The 17,917-nt window shown below is 40.5% G+C and overlaps 1 protein-coding gene across 1 annotated transcript; it reads left to right on the top strand.

The window, feature by feature from the left end:
• Positions 1-72: 72 nt before the first annotated feature.
• On the top strand, positions 73-17,252 carry DNAI4 (dynein axonemal intermediate chain 4). Its single transcript, XM_059477709.1, has 17 exons — positions 73-95; positions 2,418-2,535; positions 4,920-4,987; positions 6,288-6,391; positions 6,584-6,701; positions 8,483-8,622; positions 9,297-9,452; positions 10,016-10,180; positions 10,975-11,183; positions 12,142-12,228; positions 13,116-13,267; positions 13,842-13,999; positions 14,143-14,264; positions 15,326-15,424; positions 15,818-16,044; positions 16,665-16,818; positions 17,113-17,252. Exons 1-17 carry the CDS (start codon positions 73-75, stop codon positions 17,161-17,163), a joined length of 2,151 nt encoding a protein of 716 aa, XP_059333692.1. The 3' UTR covers positions 17,164-17,252.
• Positions 17,253-17,917: the final 665 nt, after the last annotated feature.

The raw sequence follows: 17,917 nt of genomic DNA, 5'->3' as shown, positions 1-17,917 counted from the left end.
GCGCCGCCCTTGCTGGCGGCCAATCGGCGTGCCGCGTCTTGGGCGGCGTTGTCACGGTAACGGCGCGACGCCATGCAGGGGCCGCGGCCTCCGCGGTGAGTGGGAGCGGTCCGGCCTAAAACTGCAACGTTATGGGAATTAAAAAGCTTTAAAACCCTGAAAATGCCTCTGAATAGATGATAAATTATAGTACAGAACCAATTATAACAGATCATTAATTATAATTAATGATGGGAAAAGTTCCTTTGGTATAAATGGATTACATCCCTTAAAATACTTAGTAATACATAACTTATAATAAATAATTATATTCTGTAATATTAAATTATATTTAATAAATTACATAAGTGTCCAGAATTCTTAATTATAAATGGTTTACATCCCTTAAAACAAAGGGTAGCATTTAATGAATTGTAATATGTAATAAATTATATTCTATAATAAGTCATAATTAATCAATGGTAAAAAGCCTTTATTATAAATGGTTTACATATTTGAATTAATGGGTAATAGATAATGAATTGTAGTATATAATAAATTGTATGCTATAATAAATTATATTCTATAATAAATTGCACTCTATAATAAATTACATTCTCAATAAATTATGAGGCATAAGAAGTTATAACAAATAAATAGTCAAAAGCCCTATTTATAAATGGTCAAAATCCTTTACAATAATTGTCAATATGTAATTAATTATTGTACACAATAAATTATAACAAATGGCTGAACTCCTTATAAGTGCTTAAGATCCCTTGAAATAATTATTAATATATCATAAATCATAATCCATAAGTAGCTGCAGTCCCACAATCTTGTATTATAAATTATTTACATCCCTTAAAATAATTGGTAATACATAAAAAATTGTAATACATAACAAATTACCTTCAATAATATGTCATAATACATAATAGTTTATGATAAATAAATTGCTACAAATATTTTACTTATTACATTATTGTATTGATTATGAAGTGATTTACATCCCTTAAAATAATTGGCAATATATAACTAATTATAAGAATCCTTTATTCTAAATTGTTAAAATCCTTTAAAATAATTTATATTTTATAATAAATTATAGTACATTAGAAATTGGAAGAAACCTTTCTTATAAATAGCAATAGATGGTTAAAATTCTTTAAAATAATTGGTAATATATAAGTTATACTCTATAAGAAATGGTAACAATCTTTTCCTATAAGTGGTTGCAATCCATTAACATAATTGATAATATATAATCAATGTAAGAATCCTTTATTATAAATTGTTAAAATCCTTTAAAATAATTGGTAATAAATAATAAGTTATATAAGAAAAGATGAAAATCCTTTCTTATAAATTGTTTACATCCTTTAAAATATTAGGTAAGATATAATCAATTATAATAGATAAGAAATGGTAAAAATACTTTCTTATAAATGGCTTACATCCTTTAAAATATTAGGTAATATATATTCTATTATAATAGATAATAAATTGTGAAAATCCTTTATTATAAATTATTTACATGGTTAAAATATTAGGTATTATATAATCAATTATAATATTTAAGAAATGGTAAAAAATCCTTTCCTATAAAAAGTTTGCATCCTTTATAATATTAGATAATATATAATCTATTATAATATTTAGGAAATGGTAAAAATCCTTTCTTATAAATGGTTTACATGCTTTATAATATTAGATAATATATAATCTATTATGAGAATCCTTTCTTATAAATAGTTAAAAATTGTTAAAATCCTTTTAAATGATTGGGAATTATAAGCAATTATTAAAAATAAGTTGTAATATAAGAAATTTTAAAAATCCTTTCTTATAAATGGCTTACATCCTTTAAAATATTAGGTAATATATAATGTATCATAATGTTAAAAAAATGGTAAAAATCCTTTCTTATAAATTATTTACGTCCTTTAAAATCTTAGATAATATACAATCTAATGTTAAAGAAATTGTAAAAATCCTTTCTTATAAATGGTTTGCATCCTTAAAAATATAGGTGATATAAATATAGAATAAAGATATAAATATAAAATATTAGGTAATATATAATATATTATATATATATTTATTATATGTATATTTTATATATTATATAAATATATTTTATATATTGTATAAATAATATATATTATTTATATAATATATAAAATATTAGGTAATATATAATCTATAATATATAATATATAATTAGGTAATATATATATAATCATATATATAATATATGATAATATTTAAGAAATCGTAAAAATCCTTCATTACATATGGTTTAAGTCCTTTATAATTTTAGGTAATATATAATAAATTTCTAATAAAAATCCTTTATTATAGACGGTTTAAGTCCTTTCTAATAGCAGGTAACAGATGGATGTTTACAAATGAATGTTCCCGTGTGTTGTTTGCAGGGCACGGCCGGGCGCCAGCCGAGCCCCGAGCCCCCGCGGAGCCTCCACGGCCTCCTCGGCTTCCCTGGGCAAAGCCCCCCAGGGCGGGGTCCTCGGGGGCAGCCAGGGAGCCCCGCAGGTGAGGGGGGAGAGCCAAAATCCACCCGGGCCATGGCCTGCAATGGTTGGGTGGGAAAGGTGGGAAGAGCCCCAAATCCACGAGCAGGAATGATCTCAGAAACCCTGGAATGGTTGGGTTGGGAAAGGAGGGAAAAACCCCAAATCCACGTGCAGGAACGATCTCAGAAACCCTGGAATGGTTGGGTTGGGAAAGGTGGGAAGAGCCCCAAATCCACGTGCAGGAACGATCTCAGAAACCCTGGAATGGTTGGGTTGGGAAAGGTGGGAAAAACCCCAAATCCACGTGCAGGAACGATCTCAGAAACTCTGCAATGGTTGGGTTGGGAAAGGTGGGAAGAGCCCCAAATCCACGTGCAGGAACGATCTCAGAAACTCTGCAATGGTTGGGTTGGGAAAGGTGGGAAGAGCCCCAAATCCACGTGCAGGAACGATCTCAGAAACCCTGGAATGGTTGGGTTGGGAAAGGTGGGAAGAGCCCCAAATCCACGTGCAGGAACGATCTCAGAAACCCTGGAATGGTTGGGTTGGGAAAGGTGGGAAAAACCCCAAATCCACGTGCAGGAACGACCTCAGAAACCATGGAATGGTTGGGTTGGGAAAGGTGGGAAAAACCCCAAATCCACGAGCAGGAACGACCTCAGAAACCCTGGAATGGTTGGGTTGGGAAAGGTGGGAAGAGCCCCAAATCCACATGCAGGAAAGATCTCAGAAACTCTGGAATGGTTGGGTTGGGAAAGGTGGGAAGAGCCCCAAATCCACGTGCAGGAACGATCTCAGAAACCCTGGAATGGTTGGGTTGGGAAAGGTGGGAAGAGCCCCAAATCCACGCACAGGAACGATCTCAGAAACCCTGGAATGGTTGGGTTGGGAAAGGTGGGGAGAACCAAAAAGCCCTGGAATGGTTGGGTTGGACACCCTTGGGAAGAGCCCCAAATCCACCTGTGGGAAGAACCCAAGAGCCCTGGAATGGTTGGGTTGGGAAAGGTGGGAAGAGTCCCAAATCCACGTGCAGGAACGATCTCAGAAACCCTGGAATGGTTGGGTTGGGAAAGGTGGGAAAAACCCCAAATCCACGTGCAGGAACGACCTCAGAAACCCTGGAATGGTTGGGTTGAGAAAGGTGGGAAGAGCCCCAAATCCACGTGCAGGAACGATCTCAGAAACCCTGGAATGGTTGGGTTGGGAAAAGTAGGAAAAGCCCCAAATCCACCTGTGGGAAGAACCCAAGAGCCCTGGAATGGTTGGGTTGGGAAAGGTGGGAAGAACTGGAATGGTTGGGTTGGACACCCTTGGGAAAGGTGGGAAGAGCCTCAAATCTACCTGCAGGAAGGATCATGGAAATCCTGGAATGTTTGGGTTGGGAAAGATGGGAAAAGCAGGAAAAGCCCAAAAAGCGTCTGTAGGAGGAACCAAAAAGCCCTGGAATGGTTGGGTTCGGAAAGGTGGGAATAACCCAAACCCACCTGAGGGAAGGCCAGGAATGGTTGGGTTGGGTGCTTCTGAGAAAGGTGGGAAGAGCCCCAAATCCATCTGCCAGAAGGATCTCAGAAACTGTGGAATGGTTGGGTTGGGTGCTTTTGGGAAAGGTGGGAAAAGTCCAAAATCCACCTGTCTGAGAAGAACCAGAGAGTCCTGGAATGGTTGGGTTGGGAAAAGTGGGAAGAGCCCAAAATCCATTTGTGGGAAGCCTGGAATGGTTGGGTTGGACCCCCTTGGGAAAAGCCCAAAATGCACCTGAGGGAAGAATCATGGAGCCCTGGAACGGCTGGGTTGGGAAAGGTGGGAAGAGTCCCAAATGCATGTGCAGGAAGGATCTCAGAAACCCTGGAATAGTTAGGTTGGGCACCTTGGGAAAAGTGGGAAAAGTCCAAAAAGCACCTGCAGGAAGAACCAAAAATCCCTGGAATGCTTGGGTTGGGAAAGGTGGGAAGAACCCCAAATCCACCTGTGGGAAGAACTGGAATAGTTGGGGTGGGTGCTCCTGGGAAAGGTGGGAAAAGCCCAAAATCCACCTGTGGGAAAAACCAAAGAGCCCTGAAATTCTTGGGATGGAAAAAGTGGGAAGAGCCCCAAATCCACGTGCAGGAAGGATCTCAGAAACCCTGGAATTATTGGGTTGGGCACCCTTGGGAAAGGTGGGAAAAGCCCCAAATCCACATGCAGGAAGGATCTCAGAAACCCTGGAATTATTGGGTTGGGAAAGGTGGGAAGGCCTGGAAGGGTTGGGTTGCCCCTCCAAGCCCAGTGACAGGAGTGGCTTTTCCCAAAGAATCCCCAAAACTGGGGCTGGTCCTGCAGGAAAGCAGGAATTCAAACCCCTTCCAGGTGCCCTCCCTATAACACAGGGAAATGATCCTGAAAATTATTCCAATTTTTCTCCAGGTTTTTGATGAGGAAGGGAAGAATGTGACACCCCAACCCCTCTTCCAGCCAGACCCAAATGCTGCCAGGCAAGAAAAGTTTTATTTAAAAAAAAATAAAGCATTTAAAGTATTTTTTAAAAAAATAAAGTATGTATTTTAAAGTATTTTATCTGTAAGTGCAGACAAGCTTTTATGCAAAATTATAAAATATAGAAATTAAAATATCGAATTAGGATATTAAAAATACCAGTTCAACTATCAAAATATGTTTAGCATAATAAAAATTCTCTGCTTTAATAATATTTAAGCAAGTTAGCTCTGTGTGGTTATGTGCATCCATCTCCAAAAATGCTCTTGAACAAAAAATTTGGAGTTAAAACTCCTAAATTATGTTTCCCTACACTTTCATTTACAAACCTCCAGCACAGAGGGGAAAAACAAACTCCGTGGAATTTGGGCTGACAAACTCAATTAAGTCAAGCAAAGAAGGGAAATAATTATTGGTGTTTTAAATGAAAAATCCTGAGCCACAGCATTATCAAAATGAAGGAATAATTGTAATTGATTACAATTTATAATTACAATAGTAAACACTGATTTCTGAGATGAAGATTGCTTTTTTGCCATGTTTCCCAGGCTGGCTGGTCCAAAGGACAACCCCAGGGCTTGGGATAGCAACCAGGATCAAATATCTATAAAAAATAACTTAAAAAATATAATTTAAATACTAATAATTAAATATAGATACTAATAATATTTAAATATAAATACTAATAATTAAACCACTAATAATTAAATATAGATACTAATAATATTTAAATATAAATACTAACAATTAAAACACTAATAATTAAATATAGATACTAATAATATTTAAACATAAACACTAATAATTAAAATACTAATAAATATAGATATTAATAATATTTAAATATAAATACTAATAATTAAACCACTAATAATTAAATATAGATACTAATAATATTTAAATATAAATACTAACAATTAAAATACTAATAATTAAATATAAATACTGATAATATTTATATATAAATACTAATAATTAAAACACTAATAATTAAATATAAATACTAATAATATTTAAATATAAATACTAATAATTAAAACACTAATAATTAAATATAGATGCTGATAATATTTAAATATAAATACTAACAATTAAAATACTAATAATTAAATATAAATACTAATAATATTTATATATAAATACTAATAACTACATATAGATACTAATAGTATTTATATATAAATACTAATAATTAAAATACTAATAATTAAAAATACTTATACTTACTTAAAAGTACCTCCAGAAAAGAAACACTTTTTAGTTTTTGAGACAATTCCTGCTTGTTTTTCCTCCCTGAAGGACACATGGCAGCAGCCTGTGGACGTCACCCCAGGACGCGTCACCGACCAAGCCCGGCTTGGATGAGGCAGAGCCTGAGGCAGACGCAGATTTCAGCCTGTCTGGTAAAGAGCACACCCAGCAGTTGGACATTTCCCGTGTGCAGTTCTGTATTCTGGGATTTGCTGGATTCCCAGCATTACTTTCCCGTTGGTTTGGAGCAGCCAAGGTGCTGTTTGTGCTCTGGTCCCCAGCAGAACAGCAGGAGGAGGAGGAGGAGGAGGAGGAGGAGGAGGAGGAGGAGGAGGCAGCCCTGACAGAGGCAGAGCTGGAGCAGGTGGTGGAGGTGCTGCTGACAGAGACAGACACGCGCTGGATGCTGCACCTGCCCACGGCCCTCGTGTCCACCGAGGCAGAGGAGGCTCCCAGGGTGCTGTGAGTCACCAATGGCATTGCAAAGATTAAAACAGATTTCATATGTGTAGGGCTAAAATAAGTTTGCTATAAATATATTGGTTTTATATACATTGCTATTTATATTATATTATATTATATATACACAATATTTACATATAAATGTAAATACTAAAATGTATTTTATACATGTACGGTTAGAAGAACTTTGCTATAAATATATAATTTTTATTTTTATATATAAAATATGTATATATATTAAATTTGTATATATATTGCTAATATTAAAAGAGATTTCATACATGTAGTGTTAAAAGAACTTTGCTATAAACGTATCATTTTTATTTATATATATGTTGCTATATATATTATATATGTATTATTTTTATATATTGCTAATATTAAAATAGATTTTATACATGTAGGGTTAAAATAACTTTGCTTAAATATATAATTTCATTTATATTTTACTGCTATATATTATATATTTTATGTATTGCTATATATAATAATGTGTATTTTTAGATATTATATCTATATATCTTATAGAATATATATTTTAATATATATTGTGGTTTTATATATTGCTATATATTTATATATATTGTTATAAAGATACAGTAATTTTAGATTTTATTTTATTTTTATCTTTTTTTTTATTCTATGTTAATTAAGCTTAGACATAGTAGTGAAATAGCTGATATAAGCATACTTGTGTTAAAGTACCAACTTAGATGAAATAACATCCAATAAACATATTAAAGAAGAGACCTACTACAAATATACCAACTATCAGCACTCATTGTCTAAAGACAGTGTGGGCCAGCACCTAAACAAAATAAAAGAATAAATAAATAAATAACATATTTTAAATAAATAAATAAATAAATAAATAAAAATTGTAATTGAAAAACCTAAACCCACAACCAAAAAATACAGATGCTATATAAAAGACCTGAAGAGGAGCCATGCTAAACAATTCTTAGAATATGTAAACTAGTTTAAGAAAAAGTTTACTTAACTTGATTATTTATGAATATACAACAAGCTAACGTAATAGAAAAATATTTAAAAGGCATCTCCAAAAATTAGTGTGCTCTTGGCTGAGTGCCAAGATGCACCCAGCCCTCATCTTCACTCTGTGTTCTTTATCTCCTGTTATCCTTTATGAAACTTTTAAAATTTTCACAAGAAAATAAACGTGTTTTTCACAGCTGGCCCCCATTTCTTACAGCTCCCTGTTGTGGGTGAAATTCTTCCCCCCTTCCACTGAGAATCCATGGCAGCTTAGGAGAATCCAGGGTGGAGGAGGGTGATAATTTGATTTCCATGAAAGCAGTAAGACATTCCAAGCTGCTGCGTTGATTCTTGTGGGTACTTCTAATTATTCATTAATTAGGACGAGTTGAAGGTAGCAGGCAGCTCCCCTTGGTGCTCCCTGAGCCACCAGGGCTGTGTGGGAGTGCTGGAACAGAAAAGGAGAACTTTCCTTTTTGTCTCCTGCCTTTCACTCCCAGGTAGAGAGAGCTCTGAATTCCCCAAAGCTCAGGGGCAGCTGGCAAAGGGAATTTTGCTTTTTCTGGGCTCTGTTCTGCACAGGCCATTCCTGTTTTAGGGCAGCATCACAAAGATCAGAACGAGCTGCTGAATAATCCAAGGCTGAGATTTCACCCAGCAATGCAGAGAGCAGTGCATGGGGGACATGGCAAAGCCTCTCCTGATCAGCTCCTTGTTCCAGACCCTGAGAATTCCAGGCAGGATTTCCCAGGGACTCACCAGGCACCGTTTCCTTTATTCCCCAGGGAGAGGAATAAGATTTACACAGAGCTTTGTGAGGCTAAAATTGACAGTGAGTACTTTGAAGAAAAAATCGTGCAAACCTTCTCTGGAGCTGCCAAAACCAAGGAGGTGCAATGTGAGACCATCACCGTGGCAGAGAAAGGTAAACCTGGCACTGACAAAAGGGAATTTTTACTTCCATCTCTGAGCAGATGTTCCCTCAATTTCCACTTCCAGAGCTTTGAGTGCAGGCAGGACACTGTGGGTTGTGGTGGCCTTTTCTGCCCCTCCTAAATCTTGAATTTAGTGCTGGAACACTGAATCCATTGCAATAAAATTGTTGTTAACGCTCCCAGAGAACGTTATTGTTGTGTGTGAGAGGCTAAAGAAATTACAGGGAATGCTGTTCTAAACACTTTTCCTGTGTCTTAGTGTATGTAAAACCCCAAAAGTAGATAATAATCTGTTTTGAAAAGCTATTTGCCACTTGTTTTGTGGCATCAGCAGGGCTCATTCCAGCCCTTGAGCACATCAAGGCAAAAACCCTGATGGAGCTGCAGCATCACACAACAGGAGGAGCTTTAAAATAATCTGCTTTAATGATTCTTATTAAGCACAGGCAACCTTTTCTGTAAATTTGTAAAGGATGGCAATTAAATGATGAAATTAAAATGTTAAATGAAAAGTATCAGTTCAAATACCAACAGCTTTGGAAGCAGAGGTGGTTCCAAAGCCCAGTCCAGCAGTTGGGGTGTAGGAAGCTCCCTGCAATAATGTAAAAAAAGAATATAATAATGCAAAAAAAAGAATATAATAATGCAAATAATTCATTCCCAGGGGTGGTGGTGACTCCCTGGGATCTGGACCATCCCCTGGATGCCTCAGGAGCAGAACCTGCAGAGACAGAAGGACCCAAAAGCCCAGCAGGGACAAGCAGCACGTCTCTCACAGCTGGAGAGCAGGGTCGGCCTGGGGCTGTCCCTTCTGCCACAGGTAACATTTCCCATTTCTGCCCTTCCTCATCCTCCTAAACCAGGCACATCCCTGGGATCTGTGGGGAAAACTTCCTGGAAAACATCCCTGGGACCTGCAAGTGAGTCTGCTGAAGAATCTTGGGCAGGGCTGCACTTCTCTGCACACTGCCATCAGAAATCATCTTAAATAAAGAGAAATACCCAGCGACAGAGATGGCTGGTACTCACTTTAAAAAGTAAAAGCAAAACACCATTTGTGAAAAATTCCAGGAGTAGCTGAAAAAGATAAGGAAATTATAATGAGAAAAAAATGGTAAGATGATAAAATAATAAGAAAATTATAGGGAAAAAAAATCACAGTGAAAGTATTTTTGGAATTCTCTGCTTTTTTCAGGTGGAGGAAAATTCTTATCCCTTGATCTTTCTGTGTGAAGTTTTATCATGTTCAAAGCATTTCTATGCCATTTATCTGTTATCAGGCAGCATGGGCCTGTTGGGCTGCATCCATGGATCCTTGTGGGTCCATTCCAGCCTGGAATATGCCAGGATTCTGTAATTCAGCTTCTTCCATCCCCCTTGCAGACAGTGCTGCTCCTGCCAGGAGCCCCGAGGAGCAGGAATGCCACTCAGGAGCAATCCTGACCTCAGCAAAGCTGCAGCAGGATTTAGTTGTCATGGAGAGGATTCTCATGGAGAACATTTTCCAACCCAAGCTCGCAGTCTATCGGCAGATTCCCGTCCTCATAGGTTTGTTCCTTGCTCAGTACCCTCTTTCCAGCCAGAAACTCCTCCTTTTCCACAGAATTTCCTCACTTTTGCCTGGCTAGCTAAATGCACCTGCAGCAGACCTGGCTCACTCCAGCCCAATCCAGCTGTCTGCTCTGTCCCCAAGCAATTTTAGGCACAGTTTTAGAAGTTAGGATGTCTTAATTCCTTTCCTTTCCTTTCCTTTCCTTTCCTTTCCTTTCCTTTCCTTTCCTTTCCTTTCCTTTCCTTTCCTTTCCTTTCCTTTCCTTTCCTTTCCTTTCCTTTCCTTTCCTTTCCTTTCCTTTCCTTTCCTTTCCTTTCCTTTCCTTTCCTTTCCTTTCCTTTCCTTTCCTTTCCTTTCCTTCCCTTCCCTTCCCTTCCCTTCCCTTCCCTTCCCTTCCCTTCCCTTCCCTTCCCTTCCCTTCCCTTCCCTTCCCTTCCCTTCCCTTCCCTTCCCTTCCCTTCCCTTCCCCTTTCCTTCCCTTCCCTTCCCCTTTCCCGGCAAATTTTTCTTCTGGTGTGAATAATTGGAGTGAGATAACAACCTATAATAATATAGATTATATATAATAATATAGGTTATTTAATATTTAATAATATAATATTTAATAATATAGGTTATATTACATAGGTTATATATAAATATAAAATAATATATAAATATAAAATAATATATATACAATAGTATGTAAAAATAAATATTAATAAAAATAAATATAAATTATGTATACAATTATACCTGTAATGAGGTAAGCGAAATATTTCCACTCAGACTCTGTATCTGTGCATTTTAGAACCCGTTGTCACCTCAGACACTGAGGCGGAAGAAGATGAAGAGGAGGAGGAGGATGAGGATGAGGATGAGGATGAGGAGGAAGCAGCAGAGGCAGCTGAAGGCCCAGCAGAGGAGGCAGGCCCCAGGCTGGAGCTGCTGTGGTCCTACAGGTGTGATTTAACCAGGGGCCACAGCGTGAGCAGCATGTCTTGGAACAAAGCAAACCCTGTGAGTGCACAAACCCTCCTGAGCTGAGCTGGCCACAGACTGGGACAGGCAGCTGGGGCTGGCAATAAATCCTGATCCAATCTCTCGCTCTCACTTTAACCTATGGGCTTCCCTACACACCACAGCTTTAATCGGCCCAGAATTTCATTAATTGCTCCCTGAGCAGCAATGTTCATAGACTTGGGCTGTTCTAAAATTGAAATTTAACCCCTGCTGCTAAACTTTGTTTTCATTGATGGAGTTTGTTTGTGGTAGTTTAGACACCACATCTTTGTCTCTAACAGGAGCCTCCCAAAACAGCAGAATTCCTCAAAATTCAAGGATAAGATGCACAATAACAGCACAGAAGACAAAGCTTCCTAAATCTGGTCATGTAAATCTCTGTTTGCCCACCAGAACTCATTTATTAAACAAAAATAATGAATGGAAGAGAGGCAAAAAGCAGCTGAGGATGAGAAACAGAAACCCAGTGAGGGGGGGGGAAAGAGAGAAAACAAAGACCATTTCATGCTTTTAGTGCACCAAATCTCCAGATATTAAAAAGTTAGACACATTTAGAGACTTCAGTCTTAGAATACAGGGCAAACAATCAGCTCCTTTTAAAATGTGAGTTTCACAAACTACTTGTTGAGTGCAAGACAAGAAAAATTACTGGAGATGAAGGCTAAAGGCTGCTGGTTTTTACTTCTGCCTATGGAAAGGAATGAAGGGAATTCACTGGATTGTGGAAAGCTAAAACCCGGAATTTGAGGTGCTCTCTGAAGCTCCTTTTACAGCTGACCCTGAAGGGGAAAATTAGAAGTACTCTATTAAATAATGCACAGTAAAATATGATTATAGAGCAATGTATCTCCTCCATGGGAGAGAAGCTTTGTTATTCCAGACACAAAGGAGCTTTGGAAATGTCCTGCGGAGCTCCAGGTGGATCTGAGGCCCTGCTGTTGCTCTGTGCTTGCAGGATCTCCTGGCTGTTGGTTACAGGGAATTTGTTTCTCGGGGTAAGAAGAAAGGTCTGGCTTGCTGCTGGTCGCTGAAGAACCCCATGGTAACGAGCCCTTTTGTTTGCTTTCCCTGCAATCTGCTTTTCTCTTGACAATTTCTGCTGTATTTCCCTTTTAGCTACAGTTATTTACTCTAACTTCTCACAACACTGTCAGCGGAAGAGGAAATTTCATAGATGTAACATTTACACCTCTGCAGATCCATCTGAGAAGGGATCATTTAAAACCAACCATTAAAAGAATGAATCATTTAAAACCAATCATTAAAACCAACCATTTAAAAAAAATAATTTTGAAATCTCACTTACAAGGTGTCCCAAAGTAAAAAAATTCTGATTGCCATAAATTACAACATTCCAGTTTGATTTCTACTACGAACTTCTCTTGGCCAAAATTCTATTAGACTAATTTAGACCAGGCAGAGTCAAATCCTTGATATATCATTACCACACCAAATACTCTCATGATTCCCTGCTGCCACCATAGATATTTTTATGTATTTGGTTTGGAGTAGCCTTGCCGTACCAAATACTGTCATGATTCTCTGCTGTCACCATAGATATTTTTATGTATTTGGTTGGGAGTAGCCTTGCTGTACCAAATACTCTCATGATTCCCTGCTGCCACCATAGATATTTTTATGTATTTGGTTTGGAGCAGCCTTGCCGTACCAAATACTGTCATGATTCTCTGCTGTCACCACAGATATTTTTATGTATTTGGTTGGGAGTAGCCTCATCTAACTTATTTTCCAGTGTCATATTTCTGCCCAATCTTTATCCTTTTCCTAATTTTATCAGTTGTAGCAATAAACACGTGGCGCCAGTCAGAATTTCTGGTCCCGTGGGCACCATCCCTGGCATTTCTGAGTCTCAGACGGGTGAGGGGGCAGCCAGCCCGGCTCAGGGGTTGCTGTGCTCTCTCCGGGCAGTGGCCAGAGCGCATTTTCTGCTGCGAGCACGGCGTCACCGCTGTGGATTTCTCCCGGGCCAGGCCCCAGCTGCTGGCGGTGGGGACAGCCAGTGGCCGCGTGGCCGTCTACGACGTGCGCGGCCGCCAGGACACCGCGCTGCTGGACAGCAGGTCAGGGACGTCCTCCTCATCCTCCTCCTCCTCTCCTGAGCCAGCAGGGCTGGGACAGGCCAACGGGGAGCCTCAGGGACTGCAGCTATGCACCCCGTCAATTATAGATTCATTAATAAATAATTCATATTCTGGGACAGTCCAGCCCCGGGTAATAAATCCTTGTGGCACACTAGGGGTAGCTTTTGGTGCTTTCTCTCTGATCCCTCTTGCCAAAACAAAAGTGAGGGGTGAGCAGGAATTAAGAATAAAATGAGAGAGGGGATGGGTGGGTGATAAAGGAAGCACCTGCCCTAAGGGCAGCTCCCCAGGTCTTTCCTACAAGGTGCAGACTGATTTCATGGCACAAGCACATAAACAGTGCCCTGAAACTAATTATCAAACATGTTTAATAAGGAAACATTCTTCTAGAGAAAACAACCCCAGTGTTCAGACCATTTTTTTAAAAAGAAAAGCTAAACATTTCTGTTATAAGACTTAACAGTCATTAGAAAGTGGAAGTTTAATTATTTTTCAAACATGCTGTCTTGTCTTTGCTCACCTGTGATTTACCACATGTATTTTTTTGTCCCAGTGCATGCCTAAATAAGCACAAAGGTCCTGTGTGGCAGCTGAAGTGGGTGGAGCAGGAAGGAGGTGCAACAGCAGGTGACAAAGAAGAGAGACTGATGTGCATCTCAGGAGATGGGAGGGTGACCCAGTGGTTCATTCAGCAAAGGCTGGATTGCTCTGGTGAGCCCTGAAACTGCTCTCTCTGACCCCAGCTGGCATTCTTTACACCAGTAATCCCACAAAACATCTCAGAGCTGCTGGGCATCCCAGAGCGGCACAGGTTCCTCACTCCCGTCTGACAAAGCCTCCTGCTCTCTGCACAGATCTGATGCAAATCAAACGAACAGAAAGTGAGAAGAAAAAATTACCAGGCGAGAGAGAAAGGAAATGTGAAGGTCCCATATCACAGCAGGCAGCTGGAATGTGCTTTGACTTCCATCCAAAGGTAGGCTCAGGAAGCCCATCCTGGCTGGAGTGTTAGCCAGGAAAACTCTGCAGCAGAGGTGGGAGCTAGCCAGGGACTTGGCACTGCTATTTAAAGCATGTTAATTTTGAAATAAATTGCTTTCTAGCTACTAAGGTTTACCCCAAATGGGTGAAGTGGTAAAACAAGCCCTGTCTTCCTGATGCCCAGAGAGGCTGCCTGGAACACGGGGAGGAATACAGGCTGGGCAGTGTTAAAGGAACAAAGTGGGGATTTATTAAAAGGCCTTTGAATGATACACTTGGGCAGTGCAAGAGCCTGGCCAGGGCTACACCCAGGATGGACCATGGGTGTTTTCAGGAGTTTTCACCCTTTTATAAGTTTTGGTCCATTTCCATGTTGGGGTTCAGTGTCCAATTCCAGCTTCAGGTTCTGCAGTCCCATCCTCTGAGATTGCTCTCCCCCGTTCCCTGTTGTTTGCAATTTTTGGGGCTGAAGCTGCAGTGGTGTCCTTCGTTTTGGGCTGGAAAAGGATTGTTCTGTGGGACTGAGCTGAGAGGAGAACTTGCTAACATTTATATACCATTCAGAGTTATACACCAATGCAGTACAGAATTGTGGGAAATGGATTTATAGGGTAAATTGTGGGAAATAGATTTATAGGGTAAATAAGCTCAAACTTCAGGCATCACTCCCAGGCACGTTACTCACATTTCCTTGGGCAGGCCTCAGGGCAGTTCCCCTCTGAGTGATGGCCAAGGCTGGGAGAATTTGTCCAACACCTCCCACATCCAGGACTCAGCTGAGCTTTTCTTCATCCAGCTGAGTCCTTCCTCCACAGAGCACTCAAAGAATTCATGTATTTTCCACATGGATTGCTGAAAATCCAAGATTTTGAGGAGTCAAACCCCAGCACGTTGTGCATTGGTGGAGAACACGCCCAGGAAATGTGCAACGCTGTGGTTCCACTTTCCCCACCACTCACAGAAGCTCCTCCTTGGCTCTGAACTCCTCCAGCCCTGGATGATTTCTGCAGGAGTGATAAATCCATCCAACCTAGGCCACTCTGCCCTTTCTTTCAGGATACTGATATTTTTCTTGCTGGAACAGAAGAGGGACACATCTACTGCTGCTCTTGCTCAGGCAAGGAGCAAATTCTGGGCACATACAGAGGCCATGAGGTGAGTGACACTGTAAACAAGGACAGCAGGAACTGCTCAACTCAAAAATGGAATCTTTGCTTATATTTAGTGAGCATCTGCAACAAAAGAAACCTAAACTTCTTCTCTTATATTAGGAATGAATTCCCATAGCATAAAGCATCACAGTCCTACAGCATTACTTTCTGTCAGGAATTTTCAATCTATCAGGAATTTTTCAAGTAATTTATTAAAACTGATACTATAAACTGTTTTAAAGCTTTAGCTCTGGCTTTATTCTAAGACAGCAATCAGACACCTGATTGTCCTGTAGAGTTAAATAGTCTTACCTGTGGGAGGAAGGCTGGGTAGCTCTAGAAGAGATTCTGTAGCTCTGCAGCAGCACCCAGTTCTGGTTTGTTTCTCTCCAAACAGGGCCCTGTGTACAAAGTTGCCTGGAATCCCACCAGCACTGACATGTTCCTCAGCTGCTCTGCAGACTGGAGCATCCTCTTGTGGCACCGGGATTCCCACACCCCCCTTTTAACCTTCACCTCTGTCACAGCTGTTGTTCACGACATCAGCTGGGCTCCACACTCAGCCCTCATCTTCGCAGCAGTGAACGAGAAGAGGGTGGAGATCTGGGACCTGAGTGTCAGCATGTGAGTAAGGACTCTTCTCAAGGAAAAGTCTGAAATTTAATTGTCACACACTGTTACCTAGTCAGTGTTTTTATCAGATCATTACAGCTCCATGTTTGTAAATACTCGTTGTGTAAAAGCAGATGGTGGTTACCAGAGATTTGGGGTGAGAAGAGAAGGAGCTGGATGCCTCCTGGAGCTGATGAAGTGTAAAACTGCCAAAACTGCCCTTTCTCTGCAGAAATTGTGGCAGAGTTAGGAGGACAAATAACAAACCTGAGCCTTTGGTAAAGATTGGATGGTCTGAAGTTGAGGTGACTCAGTTACCTGTGACCTTGTCCAGCTGCTCTGGGTTTTGTGTTACTGTCAGTGTGAAGCCCTGGTGGATCCAGAACCCTGCCACCCTGCCACCCTGCAAATTATTCATCTAACAAAAATATTAACCACCACTGTCCAGGTTAGGACAGATTTTAGGCAAGTAGGATATCTCAGTTAACAGCAGCTGGGATTTTTCAGCAGGCAGAGCCCAAACCAAGCCCCGCCTCACTTCCCAGTTTCTGAGATAGCCTAGACCACAGCCAGTGAGATGTGCAGCCCTTCAGCTGATGCATGCATGGTGCCCATTGACTCTTGGCTTGCAGCTTCGACCCGGTGCTGTGCTGTGCTGCCAGCCCCGAGGGGAACCTGAGCTCGCTGCTGTTTGCCAGGAACGCCGAGTGCCTGCTCCTGGGGGACAGCCGTGGCCAGGTGGGGGTGTGGCTGCTGCCCAGCCTGGCTGTCCCCAGCTCCGAACAGGTATGGCCGTGCCCTCAGGGCCTGGGCTCCGTCCCCAGCCAGGCAACCCCGGGAAACACCCAGCCGGGCAATGCTGCAATAGGTGGGGTCACCATTCCGGGTTAGAGGTGGTGCTTCCTGCTCTTCTGCTGCCACACCACTGGGAATTATTTTCCTTTAGAAACGAGATAATGTTTGCATGCTGCCAAATAGGAGAGTGCAAATGTAACCCAACCTGGCCTGCCAAAAGTGCTGTTTTTCCAGTTTTAACAGAATTCCACAGAAGAATCAGCTCTTTTTCCTCTTGTTTTCCAGGTTGGCTCCTTGTATGACATTGTTGCTCCTGCTGGAGCTGTTAAACAGTAGCTGATATCCCTTCCCCTTCAGGAAATGCTGTAGTGTGAACATAAACTGGTTATGTTTGTTAATCAATAAAGTTTCTCTTTGAAGCCACACTGCTTAGAAACTTCTTTCAAATGGCCTCGATTTCCTCCTGGAAGTCCCCTCAGTGCACCACCAGTGCTCATGCATGGGTGGCCTTCTCTGGAATCCTGATCATGGAAAGGTCTCTGCAGTCTTTTCTCCTTGGGTTTTTATCCTTTCCTGCTTTTCCCCCAAAGTCTTTCCTCCTTGGGTTGAAAGCAGGCAGTGTTTGGCTGCCTGGGCTGGCTTTTTTGAGAAGAAACAGAAAAAAATACCCGGCTGGATTTCCAGGCACTTGCTGGCCACAGGAAACAGGGAGCATCTCCAGAGGAGTGATTAAGCACAAGCTGTAGCCCTGCTCCGAGCACATGATGTATGGAAACCTGTATTTTATGGATGCAGAACATGCAGCCTCTCTCATTATCCTGACAATAAACACCCAGCACTCAAACACAGCACTGAATTAAGGATCATTTGTGCTGCATTAACATCCACTTCCTCCTGTGTGCTGCACACCTGACAGGAGACATGCAAACTTCCCCCGACATAAAATTCATCTTGGTGTGTTTCAAGGAAAGACACTCGTTTAGGTGAATCATTTGTTAATCATTATTATAAATCCGACCAAAATACACCCTGTATTTTCCATTCATGCCCGTGACTGTTTGCTTACTGCTAAAAAACAAGCTTTCTGTAA

This window comes from Ammospiza nelsoni, chromosome 9 (assembly GCF_027579445.1).
Source record: "Ammospiza nelsoni isolate bAmmNel1 chromosome 9, bAmmNel1.pri, whole genome shotgun sequence".
NCBI lineage: Eukaryota > Metazoa > Chordata > Aves > Passeriformes > Passerellidae > Ammospiza > Ammospiza nelsoni.
The sequence above is the reverse complement of the archived record's forward strand: the minus strand, read 5'-3'. Positions and strand labels throughout refer to the sequence as shown.